Consider the following 17,696-nt stretch of genomic DNA (forward strand, 5'->3'; position numbering starts at 1 on the left):
CCATCCCCTGCCAGTAGTCAGGGAGGACCTGGCAACCCTAGCAATATATAAGACAAAATCAGTTCTCTCTAAATAACTGCCATCATAGCACACATGGATTTTCCTTCCATTCCCCTTCCCACAGCAGTTCTTTTTAGGCTCCCAGAAAGACGATGGTTTGAATCACAGGATATGAGAAGATGAAAGGGCTTCTTAGCTAAAGTGGAGGGTTACAATGAAGAGGTTTTTGCTGAAATAATTCGTGGTTCCCTCTTTTGATCATGATGTTCCACTTAAAGAAGGAAAAGGGTAATTTTGCATGATTGATCACTGTAGCCCTCAGACCCTTGAGGCCTCCAGGCATAGGCAGTTGGAATAGGTTCTGTGGAATTCAGCATGACTACTTCTTCATAGACCCGCTTAGGGTTGAATTCCATGGGATTTGTTTTTGAATAGGTATGTTTAGGTTTGTTCCCACCATCTTTCTAGGAGGCATAAAGTAGGAAAGGGAAACACAAAAAATATTTGTGTCTGCTGTTCTCTTTCACTGGCAGTTGGTAGGATTCAGCCCTTTGGATCAATCAGTCAGTCAGTCAACCATTTTTCCAAGTACTTGCAATATTTTTGGAGAGAGACACAATTCTCCCCTTATACCTCTTCTAGTCCCTGGTGATGTACTTATATCAGATTGAGGAATGTGTGTGTGTGTGGCGTAGTGGTTAAGAGCAAGTGCATTCTAATTAGAATTAGAATGAGTCAGAAGTGGCGTAGTGGTTAAGAGCAAGTGCATTCTAATCTAGAGGAACCAGGTTTGATTCCCTGCTCTGCCACTTGAGCTGTGGAGGCTTATCTGGGGAATTCAGATTAGCCTGTGCACTCCCACACATGCCAGCGGGGTGTCCTTGGGCTAGTCACAGCTTTTCGGAGCTCTCTCAGCTCCACCCACCCACCTCACAGGGTGTTTGTTGTGAGGGGGGAAGGGCAAGGAGATTGTAAGTCCCTTTGAGACTCCTACAGGAGAGAAAGCGGGGATATAAATCCAAACTCTTCTTCTACTCTTCTTCTGTGTGTGTGTGTGTGTTAGTATTCTAAAGTTCATATGTCTTTCTCTAAAATTATAAGGAAATTGTAAAAAGAGACAATGTTCAAAGAAAGATGGACATTGGCACAGACTTCACAACCTGTGGCCTTCCTTCATGTTTTCTTTTTTAAAAAGTTCAAAAATTCCAACTGACAAGCCCAGCTTGAATATATGACAAAAATCAGCTTTCTGATATGGAGAGGGAAGTGAAGGACAGGGCATGCTGTATTAACAACACATAGAAATGAAGCCATCTTGTTTATTTCTAGCTGATAATTTGATGGATACCCTACAGAACATATTTAGAGTCAGAACACATTAAAATTCCACTGAGATATTTTAACTGGCAAAGAGCCGTCATCTTAATGGGGATCAGGCTAGGGAATTATTGCTACTCAGCTCTTCCTTAAAAGAATCATCAACTCAGGAAATCTGAGAGTGAAATCAGCATTTATTTTCTGCTTTCAAAATAACTTCAGATAATCATGTGATCTTTCTATCCTGGGCATGTTCAGTGTGCCTGTCACTGAACCACATAAATCCTCAGTATAACAAGATTTATATGCATGTGAACAGTTCAGTGGCATCAAGAGGGCTGTTTACGTTGATACAGTTATTCATCTGCAGATGTGCTTAGAGGATCCTACATATGCTTGTATACACATACAAAGGCCGGTTCCCAGCATTCCATTGCAAACTAGCATGACCGAGACACAGATGGAGTCCAAGGTGGAGATAAGCAGCTGAAGAAGTGGGCCTAGGCTGAAAAGAAAGGCTTCATTCTCAGTAACAGGGATCACGAAGGAAGGAAACAGGTTTAGTACTTACACCAGTGATAAGTGCATTCCTTTGCAACTGGTGTTACTGCTGCAAATGAAGGCAAAACCTGTCATTTCATGATATTTGGTGGTTTGACTCCTATTGTCAGAAACACCACAAGAGCTAATGCTCTTTTCATCCCTATCAACAGGGTCCTGCCATGTTGTATGTCAGGTTGTACAATTTATGTCTTCTGTCTATCATAGCAACAAGGATTTTGCTCATTATACAATAATTTTTATACAACTACTGTGGGTGAGATCTTTGCACTAATTTCTCCACACACTCTCTACCCCTCACAGTTTGCTTCTCCAAGGGAAGAGTCCGCACACAAATGGATTGCCAGTGGAATGTATGGAATACCAATGTGGTTGGTTGGTTGGTTGGTTGGTTGGTTGGTTGGTTGGTTGGTTGGTTGGTTGGTTGGTTATTAACTATGTGTAGGATGCTTTTCCTCCCACCAAAGAGGGCTCCAAGTGGCTTGCACTAACATTTTGCACCAAAACTAGGCACAAGACAAAATCATTAACAGCAGAGCAATACATTCATAACAACCAGAAGTAAGTGAGTTATCAATCCTGTATAATAATAATGAAATAATATTGACCAGCCTCCCTTAAAAGAACATTATTTTGTACTGCTTCCTAAAACCTCCCAAGGTAGGAACCTTTCTAATCTTATCTGAAAGTATCTTTATCAAAATATCCTCGATTGGGCAGGGGCAGCTTTGAAGGACTACCAGGATTTATTTAATTAGCATGCTGAAAACTCAAATAGCCCAAATAGCTCTATTTATAAGTGTGAATCAAGCTTTGGCTGTGTGCTGAAATATGATTATTTAGTTAGTTCATTTTTATTCAGCTGTTCTTCCAAGAAACTCAGAGTGGAGTACTAAATTCTCCTCCTATTCTATCCTCACAAGTTGGTTAAGTTTGGGGGGGGGGGGGTTGGGAGAGAGACAGAGGGAGACTGGCCTAAGGTCACCCAGCAAGATTCATGGTAGAGGATTTTTTTTAAGCTGGGCTTCCCAGACCTTAATCCGACACTCTGACCACTAAACTGTGCTTGCTGTCATGGCTGATTTACGTTATACCCAAACTCAGCCCACACAAAGGCCTCTTCCGCACATGCAGAATAATCCACTTTGAATCCACTTTCACAATTGTTTGCAAGTGGATTTTGCTATTCCACACAGCAAAATCCAGCTGCAAAGTGGATTGAAAGGGCATTATTCTGCATGTGCGTAAGGGGCCTAAGTCAGCTCATTTCAGAGCATTTCCAGGGTCATATGAATTGGCCCTAAGTCCTTCAAGAGCTGAGTGCTTCATGGTAGGGGAAAGAGTGATTATGATTCACTTCTCTAAGCACATTTCTATTAAAAGGTGGAATGTAAAGGAATTAAAAATAGTTGTACAGGTGGGTAAGGAATATACAGTGTCTGCTGAGTTATACAAAAAGAGTCAATGGCTATACATTAACATAACTATATTTCTGCTATTCTTTAAAAACAAACTGAATTTATTTACTTGAATAATGCTTCTCTGGGAAACTTTCAGGCAAAAAGTTGTCCTCAGATGTTCTTTAAAAGCTATGTTTCCCTTGGCAAGCCTCCAAAATAGCACAGTGCCCATATATTAACTTGGGAATATTCAAGGTCCACATATTTGCCTTCCCTGCATTTCAGTTATTTAGTGATTTTATAAATTGTTTATTGTTAGTCAACAATAATTGTATAATGTTAGCTTTAAAAAAATTATGAGAATTGGGGAAAGCTTGTCTAATCAAGTTACAGTTGCCTGCTTTTAAAATAATATTAACAAGTCAGATTCAAGGTTGTGGTGAAATGCCATTGCTGGGGATTCTTAGAATAAGATTGGACCACAGTATGGAAAACAAATGTAAGGAGAAACAGACTGGATGGCCTCATAGCTTTCTCTTCCATCTCTAATGGTTGAAATTGGAGTTTGTTTTTGCTTAGGTTTTTAGTGTTTTTAAGGAGAAACTACACAGGGGATGAAACAGCACAGAACTCTGCAGACTGCATTAGTCAAAATATAGAGATTGATCTTCGGAAAGTTTGGAAGATCAGTGGAAGCAGCTTTGTCACTGTGGGCAAGGTACACTTATTGCCTCCTTCCATGCTGTTGCCAGCTGGGTCCATGAAGCAAGAAACATCACCTCCCTCACTGCTGATGGCTGCCATGAGCCACCTTCTGCATTATCATTGCACTGCAACTATAGCCACCATGACCACTTAGATCCAACCATGCCGTCTCAACTTGAATAAGCTCTCTGCATGGTCTGGGTATCCAGGAACAGCTGAGAGAAAAGCATAGGCACTGCAGCAGTCCTTGTGGAAATAGCTGCTATTCTGACTCTGGGAAAGTATTCTAGCCCAGATGCAAAGGGAAGGGACACCCCCTGAGATCAGAACTGAAGTCATATCGGTTCCATAGGGAACTATCTCAGCATAGCACTTTGTAAGGCTCCACTATTTCCTTTTTTTTTCAATTAAATTAAAACTATTGAATATTTACAGTGATGGTGGTACTTTCATATAGCTCAACATCCAAATTCAGAGTGTAAACATATCACAATCCAGAGGTGTTTACACAGGAGAAATTAATGTCCTGCATTCCAATATGATTTCAGCTCTTCTCATGTGAGAAGTGAGTGCCTTGAGGAAGGGGGAATTAGGACAGTATCAGCTGCCACCACCTACATGTCCTCAATGGAGTCATCTGAAAGTAACATTCCCAATAGCCTGTGGGTGCAAAGTTGCACAAATGGAGGCTCTGACTAATGTGGGCAGCAGTACAATCCCTTGCCACCCATTTAGTGTGCCCATGCACAGTAAATCCATATATACATAATACTTCTATATGTGCAGGAATAGGGCTTACATTATGTGGATTTGACTGTGTGTGCTGGTTTTCTGTGGAAGAGAAGTGATACTCTGGAGGGGGAGCCCAGATTTTAACTTAACCTTTAACTTAAATGGCCATATTTCTAGGGACTAGAGCAGTGGTGGCGAACCTTTGGCACTCCAGATGTTATGGACTACAATTCCCATCAGCCCCTACAATTGGCCATGCTGGCAGGGGCTGATGGGAATTGTAGTCCATAACGTATGGAGTGCCAAAGGTTTGCCACCACGGGACTAGAGTAATATGGAGGGGTCAATTATGTGTTAACACTTAACATGCTTCTACTCATTTGGATTTCCATTTGATAAACAAGGAACAAAAGTTGAGCAATACTGAGATGTCACAATGATGTATGTGAATGAGCAGCAAATGCCAGTGATTTAATGGATGAGACCATCACTCATTCATTGGACTATGTTGTAGCTCCATTATACCAGTGTGGTATAATGGTTAAGAGAAGGTCCCCAGTTTCCCTATAGCAATGGTAGGGGCCACTTCCTGGTTGGGGCCTGTCACAGCCTGCCCTGCCAAGCAGGCCACTGTTCTTGGGTTCCCTGCTGCCTTCCGCTCTGGGAAAGGATCTCTGGGAAAGGGTGCTGCCTTCCCTGCTGCCTTACTCTCTGGGAAAGGGTGCTGGGTTATTTGTGACTTGCCTGGTAGGAAGGGAGTCTGGTCACAGATGGGAGCCAGCCTTGGACAGGTGTGCATGGAGTAGCTGGTTCAAAGGCTGTAAGAGACAGAGCTGGAGACCTGCTTAAAAGGACAGAATGAGGGAGCCTGTGTGAGGAGAGGAGAGAGAATGACAGACAGACAGACAGACAGACAGCAGAGGGAAAGGGTCATTGTATTTATCCTGCACAAATTCTGTACCACAAACCACAACTTCACACTTTACATTAACAGTGTGCCTCATATTACTGAGTAAAATGGTACAAGAATATCACGATATCTGTAGCACTACCAGAACACCTATGTTCAGCACAATTATTTTATTCATACTTTTATTAACAGTTTTTGTAGCTCCATGTGGCTTTTAGATCAAAGTGTTTGGGTGCCTCTAGTTTACAGGACCTTTGAACTATTTATCTTGAATGCTTCTGGTTGCACCCTGAAAGCTGAAACAATTTTATTGGATTCATTCACCATCATGTGATGTTTGGTGTTCCTTTTCACTCCAGATGGCATCTGAATCAGAATGACAATGAAATCTTCTGTTTACACAGGAACTGACAGTTAAATGTCCCCACCTTTATTTAGAGAATAATAATTTCTCTGATACACCTATAGCATTGGAAACCTTAGACATGGCATGAGAAGAGTTAGCTGTTCAATACAATCCATTTCACTTTTGGACTGTTAAAATTTGGCAAAAAATATACCTGTTTGTACTGAAAAACATTTAGAAGAAGAAGAGGAGGAGGAGTTTGGATTTATATCCCCCCTTTCTCTCAAGTAGGAGACTCAAAGGGGCTTACAATCTCCTTGCCCTTCCCCCCTCACAACAAACACCCTGTGAGGTGGGTGGGGCTGAGAGAGCTCCGAGAAGCTGTGACTAGCCCAAGGTCACCCAGCTGGCGTGTGTGGGAGTGCACAGGCTAATCTGAATTCCCCAGATAAGTCTCCATAGCTCAAGCGGCAGAGCAGGGAATCAAACCCGGTTCCTCCAGATTCTAGAATGCACCTGCTCTTACCCACTACGCCATATTGAAAGTGATGCTGTTTCAGGGTGGGGGATAATCCACCCCAGAACAGCATCACTTTCAATGTTGTTTAACTAGGGACCCCAGATTCTCCCTTTAAGGTGGATTTAAAAGGAGAATTTGGGCTCTCTAGTTTAAACACCATTAAAAGTGATGCTGCTTGGGGGTGGATTCCAGCATCACAGCGGCTGCCAGGGGGGGCGGCGCAAAACTCAGATTTTGCACCAGGCTCCATTTTTCCTCTATGTCTCTGCCCAGTGGGGAGGGGCAGGGCAGGGCAGGGCAGGGCAGGGCAGGGGAGTCTGGCATCCCCGACCTCGGAGAGCTGCTTTTATAAGCGCTAGGCCAGGGGCGGGGCTTGGGGAGGCGTGGTCATGCCCTAGGGGCGGGTGGGGGTGTGCCCCCCCCGAACACCCCCCCCTAAAAAATCTATACCTACGTCCCTGGTACAGGCTAATCTGAATTCCCCAGATAAGCCTCCACAACTCAAGTGGCAGAGCTGGGAATCAAACCCGGTTCCTCCAGATCAGAATGCACCTGCTCTTAGCCACTGCTCTGAGTTACTACGCCACTGCTAGAAATGAAAGCCTAGTAACAAAATCAACAGCTTGGAGATCAAAATACCATTTTTCCCCTGCTGAAAAACAGCAAATTGCTGAAAAACAGTAAACTGCTCTCCCAGCTCATGCATCTTAAATGTTATTATACTGATTTGTCTCAAGATAATCTGAACCTTTCTCTAAATGTAGCTAAGATACAGGATGTAGGATATAGTTATGCTGCAAACTGTACCATTTCAGGATACAACTGGGAGAATTACTTGTCTGGATGTTCTCTCCCATGCTGCTGCAAAACTCCTTGCTCATTAAAAAAAATTACCATGTCAAAGAGGACTTTTTTTCCTTGAAGTGTTCATTTTCTAAATGCAGGCAGTTTAACATGGTTGATTATTCAGTCATTCAGATTTCAGTTGACAGGCATGGGAGGGTTGTACTATATGTAGTGGGCACAGGGGGAGGGCACAGCAAGCCCCAGACACTGTTTTGTAATTGTGCACCACTGCCCTGATGTTGCTTCTTAGCATTGATTTACTGCCTGTAATCATGGAAGTTCAATTTAATCACCTTGGCTAGTAGCTACTGATGGATCTATCCTCCATGAATTTATCTAATCCCCTTTTACATATATGCCTGTGGCCAGCACTACATCCTTTGGTAGTGAATTTCAGATTCTCTGTGAATATCTGCCATACATCCTACAGTGCCTTTCCAGGGGATTACAGAAGTTACTCAAGGAAAGTGGGAGTCAGGGAAAATTTTTGTTTCTGCCAGGAGAATGTCTGTAAGACCTAACTCAAAAAGTCATGACTGCTTGGCTCAGTTCTATGACTCATAGAAACATATCCCTACTGTAATATATAGAAAATCAGTCCACAGTATCATAGGTAAATAGGAAAGTACGGTACTCAGTTATCCCGGTTTGGAGTTGGGGAGGATGGGGGTTATACCTCAATGTCAATCAACATTACCAGAACTGAGGGAGTATATGCAAGGAAGGTTGTCTCCTTTTTTAGTTTCTTTTTTTTCACACTGAGATGTGTATCCTTAAGAGGGAAGAAGCATCAACACATCATAAAGTTGTATAGCTTGTAGTACATTAAGAAATAACTGTAAAAAGCTGACTTAATTTTTTTCAAAATATTGTTTTTAGCTTTGTTGTAACTTGTTGATGTGACTATTTACATATCTAACAGAAAAAAAATAAATACAAATTATCTCTTTATAGATATGCCTGCACAGCACTAGGTGTTTTTCGTTCTTGTCTAGGCTTTGGAGGATGGTTGATGCACTATTTTAATTGTTTGGTAATCCACACATTTCAGAATAATGGATGCTCAAATAAAATTATTGTATCCCATGAATAAGTCTATTCCATTCATTCTTTTGGTCCCAGTACTGAGAAGTTCACATACCTTCATATCTCATTAATACACGGTGGTAAAATTAAGGCATGCCTAACCTACTTCCCACCTCTGTCACCACAAAGCATGACTGTAGTAGCAGCTTTTCTGTAATCAAGAGAACACTCATATTCAGTATAGTGATGTTATAACTTAACATTCTCTCTAGTAAGAACTACAAAAGCATTCACTTAGAATAAACCTTCAGAGATGGTCAAAACTATCATTATCTTTTATACATAATACAACATCATTAGTATCTACAGTAGCTGTTAACCTGAGCATTAGACTCTAAAACCACAGCACCTTTACCTTGGGATGGGCTCTGGCTCAGTGGCAAAGTATCTGCTTTGCATGTAGAAGGTCCCAAGTTCTATCCTCAGCATTTCCAGTCAAAAGGATCTGGTATAGTGGTGGGATTCAAATAATTTGACAACCAGTTCTGGTGGTGGGATTCAAATAATTTAACAACTGGTTGTTCGCAAGCACCATTTTAACAACCGGTTCTGCTGAAGTGGTGCGAACCTGCTGAATCCCACCACTGATCCAGTAGTAGATTATGCAAAAGACTTCTGCCTGACAATCTGGAGAGCGAGTCTGAGTAGCCAGTACTGACTTGATGGACCAACAGTCTGATTCAGTATACGGCAGATTCATATGTTCACTCTACTGCAGTTGACCTTCTAATATATAAAGAGGAAGACTCATGTCCCTATACATTAGCTCCTTAAACTGCTTAAGAGTTGACTGATGAGACACTAAAGAAAGCCACTAATTCCAGTGGGTGGAAATAGAACCTATTCCTCACTTCCTGGGGTCAGACTAGGAGATAGGCCGGGTGAGACAGTGAGGGAGTGGGCCAGGTGAGCTGGGGCTGGGCAAGTCCAACAGAGAGTGGAGGTACAATGGAGGGAGCAGGAGTATTTGACCAGGGGCTAGGACAGGGTGGAGTAAGGGGGCAGGTCATGCAAGCTAGGGACCTAGCTTGGTGGCAAAGTGGAGGTTGGTGGGGGAGGTATGGTCAAATGTGCCCGCTATGTGACCAAGGCAAGTGGCACCTGGGTCACAAGACCCCCCCCCCACCGCCCACTGTACTCCGCTATGTGTAGAGTCTTCCTCTGTGACAAAAGAGGCTGTTCTTCCAGTGGAAACCTCTTTATACTGTAGAAAGGTGCCATACTCAGCTGAACAAGAATGGTGGGAACTCACCTAGGAAGCATGGTAGATAGTTGCTCAGAGAAATATATTTATTTTCACTATGTGTTCCCAGGGTAGGGGGGGGAGCAATGTCCCAGACCTATTATAAATTTCCACAAAAAGGACTAAAACAAAATTTCAGGCTACTTTTTATGAAGTGAAGTACTTCATAAGGCTATGCAGAGTTTGTCAAAAGTTCAGTTTTCAAAATTGGCTGTGAACTTCTGGTTTCAAAATGTCTACTGTTGAATTAGACACAGTATCAAGCACAGGCACAAGTATCTTGAGGCCAGAATGGCAACATGCCAGTCTTGGAACCAGGCACTGTGGGCAGCCTCCAGGGTGTCCACTAAGTGCTTGGAATCAGCAAGAGTCACAGTTGGCAAGAAAAGTCTCTTTTCTGTTTTTATAATTTGCCTGGAACTACACTGATAGTCTGAAAACTCTTCTTTCTGACCTTGTTGCACAAATATTTCTTTTATTAAAAGTAATATTTCCCTTGTATGGGTTTAACAGAAAACTTGAAGTTAGAAAAAGGTGCATGATATATGTTTTAATTATTTTTACAGTGACTATACACATATTTTTAAAAAACTTAAATCCATTTATTGCTCCTTAGGAGACAGATATCCCCTGTTATTTTATTTAATGTGTCCATCAATACTTTAATTAGGGTTATTATTTGCAAAGGTAGTGGTTGCATTCTGTATTAATACATCTTGCTGCACAGTGTCTTCAAAATGTTGAAGGCTGTTTGAAAGAGGGATTCAGAATCAATAAAAGGAGCCCTGCTGTATGAAATCAAAGGTTCATCTAGTCCAGTAATTTTCTCCAAAATGGTCAACCAGATGCCCAGCAGGAATTTCACCAGAATGCCCAGAAGGCATTGAGTTTCACATTTTAAAGCAATCTAACCTAGTTTGGTTCTCACCATTGTTTGGATTGTGAACTATTTTTGCCTGGCTTCTTTTCAGAAAAGAAATATGTCGAAGCTGAAATGAAGCATGGTTGGAAGCTTCAGCCCTCCAGGACCCCTTGTTAGTTGACCAATGATGAGATGTTGTAGGTCACTGCCTTCTGAGGCCTGAGACGTGTTGAAAATGCACCCTATGGAGGACAGTTACAGCCCAATCCACAGTTTGGGAGCAGGGTGAAAATTAGCCTATATAACTGGCATGAAGCAGGGCTGGCACATTTGCCCACCCTGCTGGTGTAAGTGGCACTTATGCTGGTGAGGAAGGCAAATGCAGAGGCGGATAGGCACTGTGGAGTTCTGCAGCACCCGACTTGGAAAAACCTGCTGCCTGAAGATCCTGTTGCCTAAAGCTGGATGCCAGCATGGCTGCGGGGGGTGGGGGGGGGCAGGTTAGGGACATTCTTAGGGTAGAGCCAACTTTAATCAGCTTCCATGGGGCTTTCAAGCTGAGAATGCCCCCAGCACAGAAGTTTGTTTTGCTCTATGGAGGGCTTTCAGGTGGCTGGGGATGTTCTGGAGTGTGCTGCCTTCCTGCACTGCCTGGAAGCCCTTTGGAAGTGGAACAGAAGTGCAGCAGCAGTGCCATTCCCAGCTGCCAGAGTCCTCTGGTTTGGGCCGTAGGACTCTTTTTCCTCACATTGTTCTTCTGAACAGGATTCAATATCTTGACTCAAAATATCTCCTAAACATTATACTCCAGACCCAATGCTTCCCCAGAAAATAGTTCAGTATATGGGGAAGGAGTGTGACTTGCTAATGTGAGCACTAGAGACAGAATAACAATTATCTTTCCTTCCTTTGCTACTTAATAAGAAAATAGCCCAGACTGAATTCCCACTGTCTAGTGTTAGGATAAATCCTACTTACAATAGTTTTGGTCCCACTTTCCCCCAAACTCCAGTCATCCAGGAAATGTCTGTAGTGGCAGGACATCTACCTATGGCACACAAAAATACTAATAGTTGTTTATTATCCCATGTACAACCTGCTGTAAATGATATTCTGGAGATATGTGTAATTTCATAGGAGTGCAGTTCTCTGTTACTTAACTGCCTTCAGAATTCTAGTACCCAAGAAAAAACCCTCAACGACAGTGTTTCTGTGTTTGTTTTGGTTTTTTCTCATTCTCATTCTATTCCTAGAAACCATCAACATAATGTGGCCTGTCAGCACAGATGATCACATTATCAGTAATTTCCTATGAGCACTTATAAACTGTCTTCGCCAGACAGAGAAGGGATCACTTTCACATTCTGCCCACTCAGAATTTGTACAAACAACACACATACAAAGACTGGCCTACCTATGGATATGTAATTGGTGTTTTCAAAAGGCCTATTATGAATAAAGTCAACTTAGATCTCTTTTCAGTTCCAGTAGGTTGGGTGTGGTGTGTTTATTGAATGAAAGCGTCATGGGATCCAACTGGCCCCGCCTATCAAATATTTACTCTTCAACTGCACAATGATTGTGGCTGAGAAACTGTTTTCACGGAACTCTTTTGAAATGGGCTGGTCAGGCTAATATTGTACGGAAAATAATTTAAATAACCTGATAGGAAGTGTTGTATTTTTGACCTATTTGTCATCTTAGCCTTTTACCCAAGAAGGACTGTAGGGATTTCGTGTTGTAGTTTTATTTTTATTTTTTGTTAGGTATATATGACTATTGTGTAGACATCAGGAATACTGTTTCTTAAGTCTAGCTGTTAATGAATGCAAAATACTTGATTAAAATTTCCAGATCAGCTACTATGCTTGTGCTTTTTAACACTAGGGCAATTAGAAGCAAAAGCAGGAAATACTATTTAATTGTATACAATGAAAAGTTTCATCTGTTGATTTCTGCACATTATACTTCTTAAAGGTATACAATCAATGATCAGCTGTGTTGAAATATACTATGCTGACTAGCTAGTGATACATGTAGACACGTACATGGATTGGGAGTTTCTGCTTTGTATTTTTCCCAGTGGTGCACACTTGGACTAAAGGACAAAAGATCTATAGTTGTGCATATTTTTTCCTTCATATAAAAAACACCACAGGTGGCCTGATTCATATTTGGACCACAGTTTGAAATTTAACTCTTTTCTCCCGATATAATTTCTTCAGACACTGAATCTGGCCCCATTCCAAGATGATGTTTGTCCTGTATGTTTCTCCCACAGGACAAATGTCAGTTCTGGGGAGAAGAACATGAGTGGGAAAATGAGACTGAGGAAAGGAGTTAAACTCTGCCCCATGTGGCATGGTCCTGATTCAAACTGGGTCCTCTTGCAGCTGCTTTTTATGAAGTGGAAAATCCCTGGAGATCCAGTCTTCTAGTGTCTCATCTAGTTTGACCCTTAAATAAATGTGCACTGATGAAGAAAACATGACGACTGTAAATCTCAAACGTGCAATTAAAAAACTAGAATCTACCAGCATCTTTATACAATCCCTCTGTTCTTTTTTAAAAAATGGTTGAAACTAACAGGACAGCACCACTGGTTCCAAAGGAACATTCAAGGAACAGTTGACATTAAAATCCAGTGTGTGGAATGAGGGTGTGTGTGAAAAGGCCATGGTGACTTTTCTGTTTTGCTTTCCATCAGAATTAGCCAGCATGTTGATTCATGCTTGCTTCAACCTGTTGGAAGACACTCACAGACTTAAATAGATCCAGATTCCTCCTACTCTATAATAAGACCAAAAGCTATGCAGCTGAGCAGGATAAAATCAAAACAAAGTTTACCACTCCTTGTCTAATCTGACAGTATTACAGCATAGATAGGTGCAGTACAAGTCCACACTTTCAATTCTAATAATTTATCTAAGCAACAGTTTCAGAATTTCTTTTAAAATCTATAATGGATATTTTATAGTTCTCCCTCCCTCTTTCAGTCTCTCCATGTGTTAGCTAGTTAGAGAGTATTTGATCTAAATGATACAACATCATAAATATACCTTAACACTTTCAGTACCCAAGGGGCGAATCCCCACTGAAAATTTAATACAGATACAACCAGGTTTCAAAATAAACAGAACCTTTTCATCAAGGTTTCACCCTCCCCACTGCAGCATGTCTCTAGTGAAGACATTGATGCCTATCACAGAATCAAACAATGTTACGCTCCCGAGGAACAAGCGAGCAGCTTGGCGGGTCTATCTGATTGGCTGTTGTGTGGTATTGGGATGGGAACTTTTTAAATTCTTTTTGACTTGAGAATACGTGCTTATGTAAGCACATAGGTGCATCCGCACAATCTCCCTGCCTATGCCACTTTCTTTTGATTTGCTACTTGTGCCCACGTTTCAACCATTTCTGCTCCTAGTGCCCACGTTTAACCAGCTTCTGCTCATCATGCCCACATTTAAACAATGCCATGTTGCTTCCGCCGGCACGAAACAAAAAAAAAAGGGCTGTGCACAAATCACGCACAGCCCACTACGCTCTGATTGGCTTTGAGGCTCTGTGTCACTGCCAATGGCGGGAAATTAAATCTAAACTGAAACACCAATCCTCCCCACTGATCTGGATCCGGCATGTGTTTTTGGAAAAGGTGCACATACATGCAGGTTCTGAAAAAACACGAAATTAGGGGGAGAGGGAGCGCCAGAACAGGGATGAATCCCTGTTCGGCGATCAGGCAGTGGGGAGTTTGTTCTGAAACCTGGATATCTCGCGTATCACGCGATTAATCAGCAGTGAGGATTCCACCAAGGACAAAAAAGCTTAAAACTGTAAACAGGATTTAGTAAAGCCCCTAGTAGACAGTTATTAAATTTGTCTTTTCAATGTCTATCAACAATGCATATTGAAGTGTTTAATTAGCACAATTTGCAGCAGGATTCTTCACACGTTACATATGTCATCTGATGTAATGGGGGACCAGCAGTTTATACAGATCCTCCTGGTACATGTGATTACAATGTTGACTGAAGAGGGAAAAGATTTAAGATGATTGGTTAGTCAGGATCAGGCCACTTGCTCACTTGCCATAATGAAGGAACTGTTCAGTCTGCTTTGTTGGACGAGGTAAACACCTGGTTGGGTGTGTCCTTGCTTATTACTATTGTACCTTATCCTTCTTGCCTTGGACTCCATTGTTTTGGGCCTTGCTGTCAGGGTAAATTTTCTTAAGCCCTGAACCATGTGCTTGGGAAGGTAACATTATGCTAAAGAATCTTGTTATTTAGTTTCAATTAATTAACTTTTATTATTGTTGTCTTGTTTCATCACTCTTAAACTGTATATCTCTGCACATTACTTTACTAACATTCTTAATTATACTTGGTGTGATTCCTTGGGATTTGGGACTTCATCCCTGAATCTAGTACTTGGCCTTTTGGGTACTTGCTACCTGAGTCATTGGCTCTGTGAGTCATCTTGCAAGTGTTCAACCTGCAGGGTTGGCTTTGGTGATAAACCCAGGAGGCTTTGTTCCTTTGCTTTGCATTAACAGGTAAAATAAATGCCTTTCCACAGTCATAGATTCTCATCTCAGTGCCAGAGTGACACAGTGATTAGGAATATTGGACTAGAAGGCTCAAATCCCCAAGCCTGTCATGGAAGTTCCATTGGGTGACCTTAAGCCAGTTACACTCTCTCAGTGTAACCTACCTCACATGTTTTTTTAACAATAAAAATAGAGGAAAGGAGAATGGTGTAAACCACTTTAGGTTTCCATTGAGAAGAAAGGTGGGGTATAAATGGATTCAATAAATACATCCTGTGATGGAATAGGCCACGTTTGACTTGCAGTTTCTATTTCACTCAGTCCTCTAACAGGGCTTCCCAGCTTCTCCTGGAAGGGACTTTCTTTCTCTCTCTCTAGGGGTAACTGCTGACCTTTCCCAATCCCTTCTTTTTTCCTCAAACCAAAACAAGTGGGAATGGGAAGGGTTGAGAATGACTGATGAGGTTTCCCACACAGATGCAAGATGGTGGCTTGGGAGGATTCTATGGCTGTAATCTTTGCCCATCACCACAGCTCTTCCAGAGCTGTTCCACTAATGGCTAGAACTCTGGATGATGAGCTTTGGAGGTACTCTCTGCAACTCCAGAGCTCATCTTGCTCCCAGGGCCATAAGAGAAGGCATCCTTCCCAGACTCCCCCTTCCCAGGCCCAGATTGGACTGCTGACAGCGAGCGCCTGCCAGAATCTCCAAATGGACCTGAAATTTCTTTCAGGGGCAACTCTAAATGAGTTCTCTGCATGCTTGTATCTAATATAAATCTTTAGGGTAGTCATAGGAATCACACATAAGGAAAGGGCAAACAAATGTGACCTCTTTAATAATTGGCTGTTGTGGGTGTTCTGGGCTGTGGAGCTGTGGTCTTCTAGTTTTTGCTCCTAATGTTATGCCTGCATCAATGACTGGCATCTTAGAGGTATGTCACAGCTCTCAAGTCCCTCCTTTGGCTCTCAAATACTAATAAGAACAATGTGTCCTTAAGTGTACAAGTTCACTTGAAACCTCAGCATTGTTTTAAATAATATATATCATTACCTTAAATTAATTTTCTCTAGACAAAATAAAGTGTTGTACTACATTGCAGCCTCACTGTTAGGAATGAAGAAAGAGGGGACAATACAGGAAGGTTGACCCACACTACCAAAATGGAGAGCATTGAGGTCATAGAAGAGTGGTAAGTTTGCCATTCATCTCCTTCAGTGTTTTTATATTTAGTCTGTGTATAATCATTTTAAGCGCATGCATGTGCAAATGCTTGAATTTCCCTGATTTATGAAGAATTACAACCTACTGTTCAGATTTCAGTCCCCTGCTCCCACCTGCTTCACGTTCATATCTGTAAATATGATGGTATATACTTGTAGCCAAAATAAGTCAAATCAAAATAAGTCAAATATACCTTTCTTTCATCCATTTGTCAATATGAATGTTTTCTAGAAGGAAATATGGCTGTATGGACCACAGTGAAATTCAAGGCTCTGTTTGGTCTATACCTATTTGTTCCTTTAAAGTGCTACAATTCCACACACAAGCAACCCAAATCTTGTGCAACCGCCGCTTTTGTTCTGCATTTGTCTTCCTTCATGGGACAACAATTCTACATACATTGTCTGAAGACAGGCACTGGACATTGGAAGGAGGCAGTTAGGTAGTAGAGCTTGGGGAGGATGGGATTTGGAGAGAGGAAGGATCTCATTAGGCTAGGGCAGAGGTGGGATCCAACCAGTTCTCACCACTTCTCTAGAAGTGGTTACTAATTTTTTCTGCGTGCCGAGAAGGAGTTACTAAAGCAACCTCCCTGCCTAATAGGGACTGGAGGTGCGGGTGTGCGGCAGCGCCACTGTTTGAATCCCACCACCATCGGAACCTGTTATTAAAATTTTTGGATCCCACCACTGGGCTAGGGTATAATATCATAGAATCAGTGGCGGGATTCAGCAGGCACGCACCACTTTGGCAGAACCGGTTGTTAAAATGGTGCTTGTAAACAAACAGTTGTCAAATTATTTGAATCCCACCACCAGAAACGGTTGTTAAATTATTTGAATCCTGCCACTGCATTGGATTCAAGCTGCCATTTTCTCCAGGGCAGGGGTCTGCAACCTGCGGCTCTCCAGATGTTCATGGTCTACAATTCCCATCAGCCCCTGCCAGCATGGCCAATTGGCTGATGGGAATTGTAGTCCATGAACATCTGGAGAGCCGCAGGTTCACACCCCTGCTCCAGGGGAATTGATTTCTGTATTATGAAGATTGGTTGTATTCTAGGAGATGTCCAGACCTCACCTGAAGGTTAGGAACACTAGCCAGATGGGAGACAGAATAGATACATGAGATTTGTGAGGAGGAAGGTTCTGAGATATATGTGTGTATACATATGAGTGAGTGAAAGAAAAAGAAATGAGTGAGATTTACATCTCTGAGATCTCCTGACATCTTTAATTGAGTTCAAAAATGCCGCGCAGTTTCCCCACTCAGACATTAGAAGTGAACTGGACAAGAAGAAAATATAAAAATTGGGTGAGCACAGTGTGGTAAAGCAAAGTGGTTGCATGGACAAGTCACATCTCCCCTCACATAAGTCCTTTATTTTCTAT

General features: G+C 42.0%; 1 protein-coding gene across 4 annotated transcripts in view; it reads left to right on the top strand.

Moving 5' to 3' along the window:
* Positions 1-17,696, top strand: part of RGS17 (regulator of G protein signaling 17) — a 79,972-nt gene that overhangs the window by 45,153 nt on the left and 17,123 nt on the right. For 3 of the 4 annotated variants that reach the window (XM_048488559.1, XM_048488530.1, XM_048488539.1), the window contains one exon: positions 16,184-16,273. In XM_048488559.1, the coding sequence (XP_048344516.1) occupies positions 16,245-16,273 (29 nt within the window). In that variant the 5' untranslated portion in view covers positions 16,184-16,244. The remainder of the gene's footprint in view (positions 1-16,183; positions 16,274-17,696) is intronic. The other variant, XM_048488550.1, reaches the window with a different exon arrangement.

Source organism: Sphaerodactylus townsendi, linkage group LG01 (genome assembly GCF_021028975.2).
Source record: "Sphaerodactylus townsendi isolate TG3544 linkage group LG01, MPM_Stown_v2.3, whole genome shotgun sequence".
NCBI lineage: Eukaryota > Metazoa > Chordata > Lepidosauria > Squamata > Sphaerodactylidae > Sphaerodactylus > Sphaerodactylus townsendi.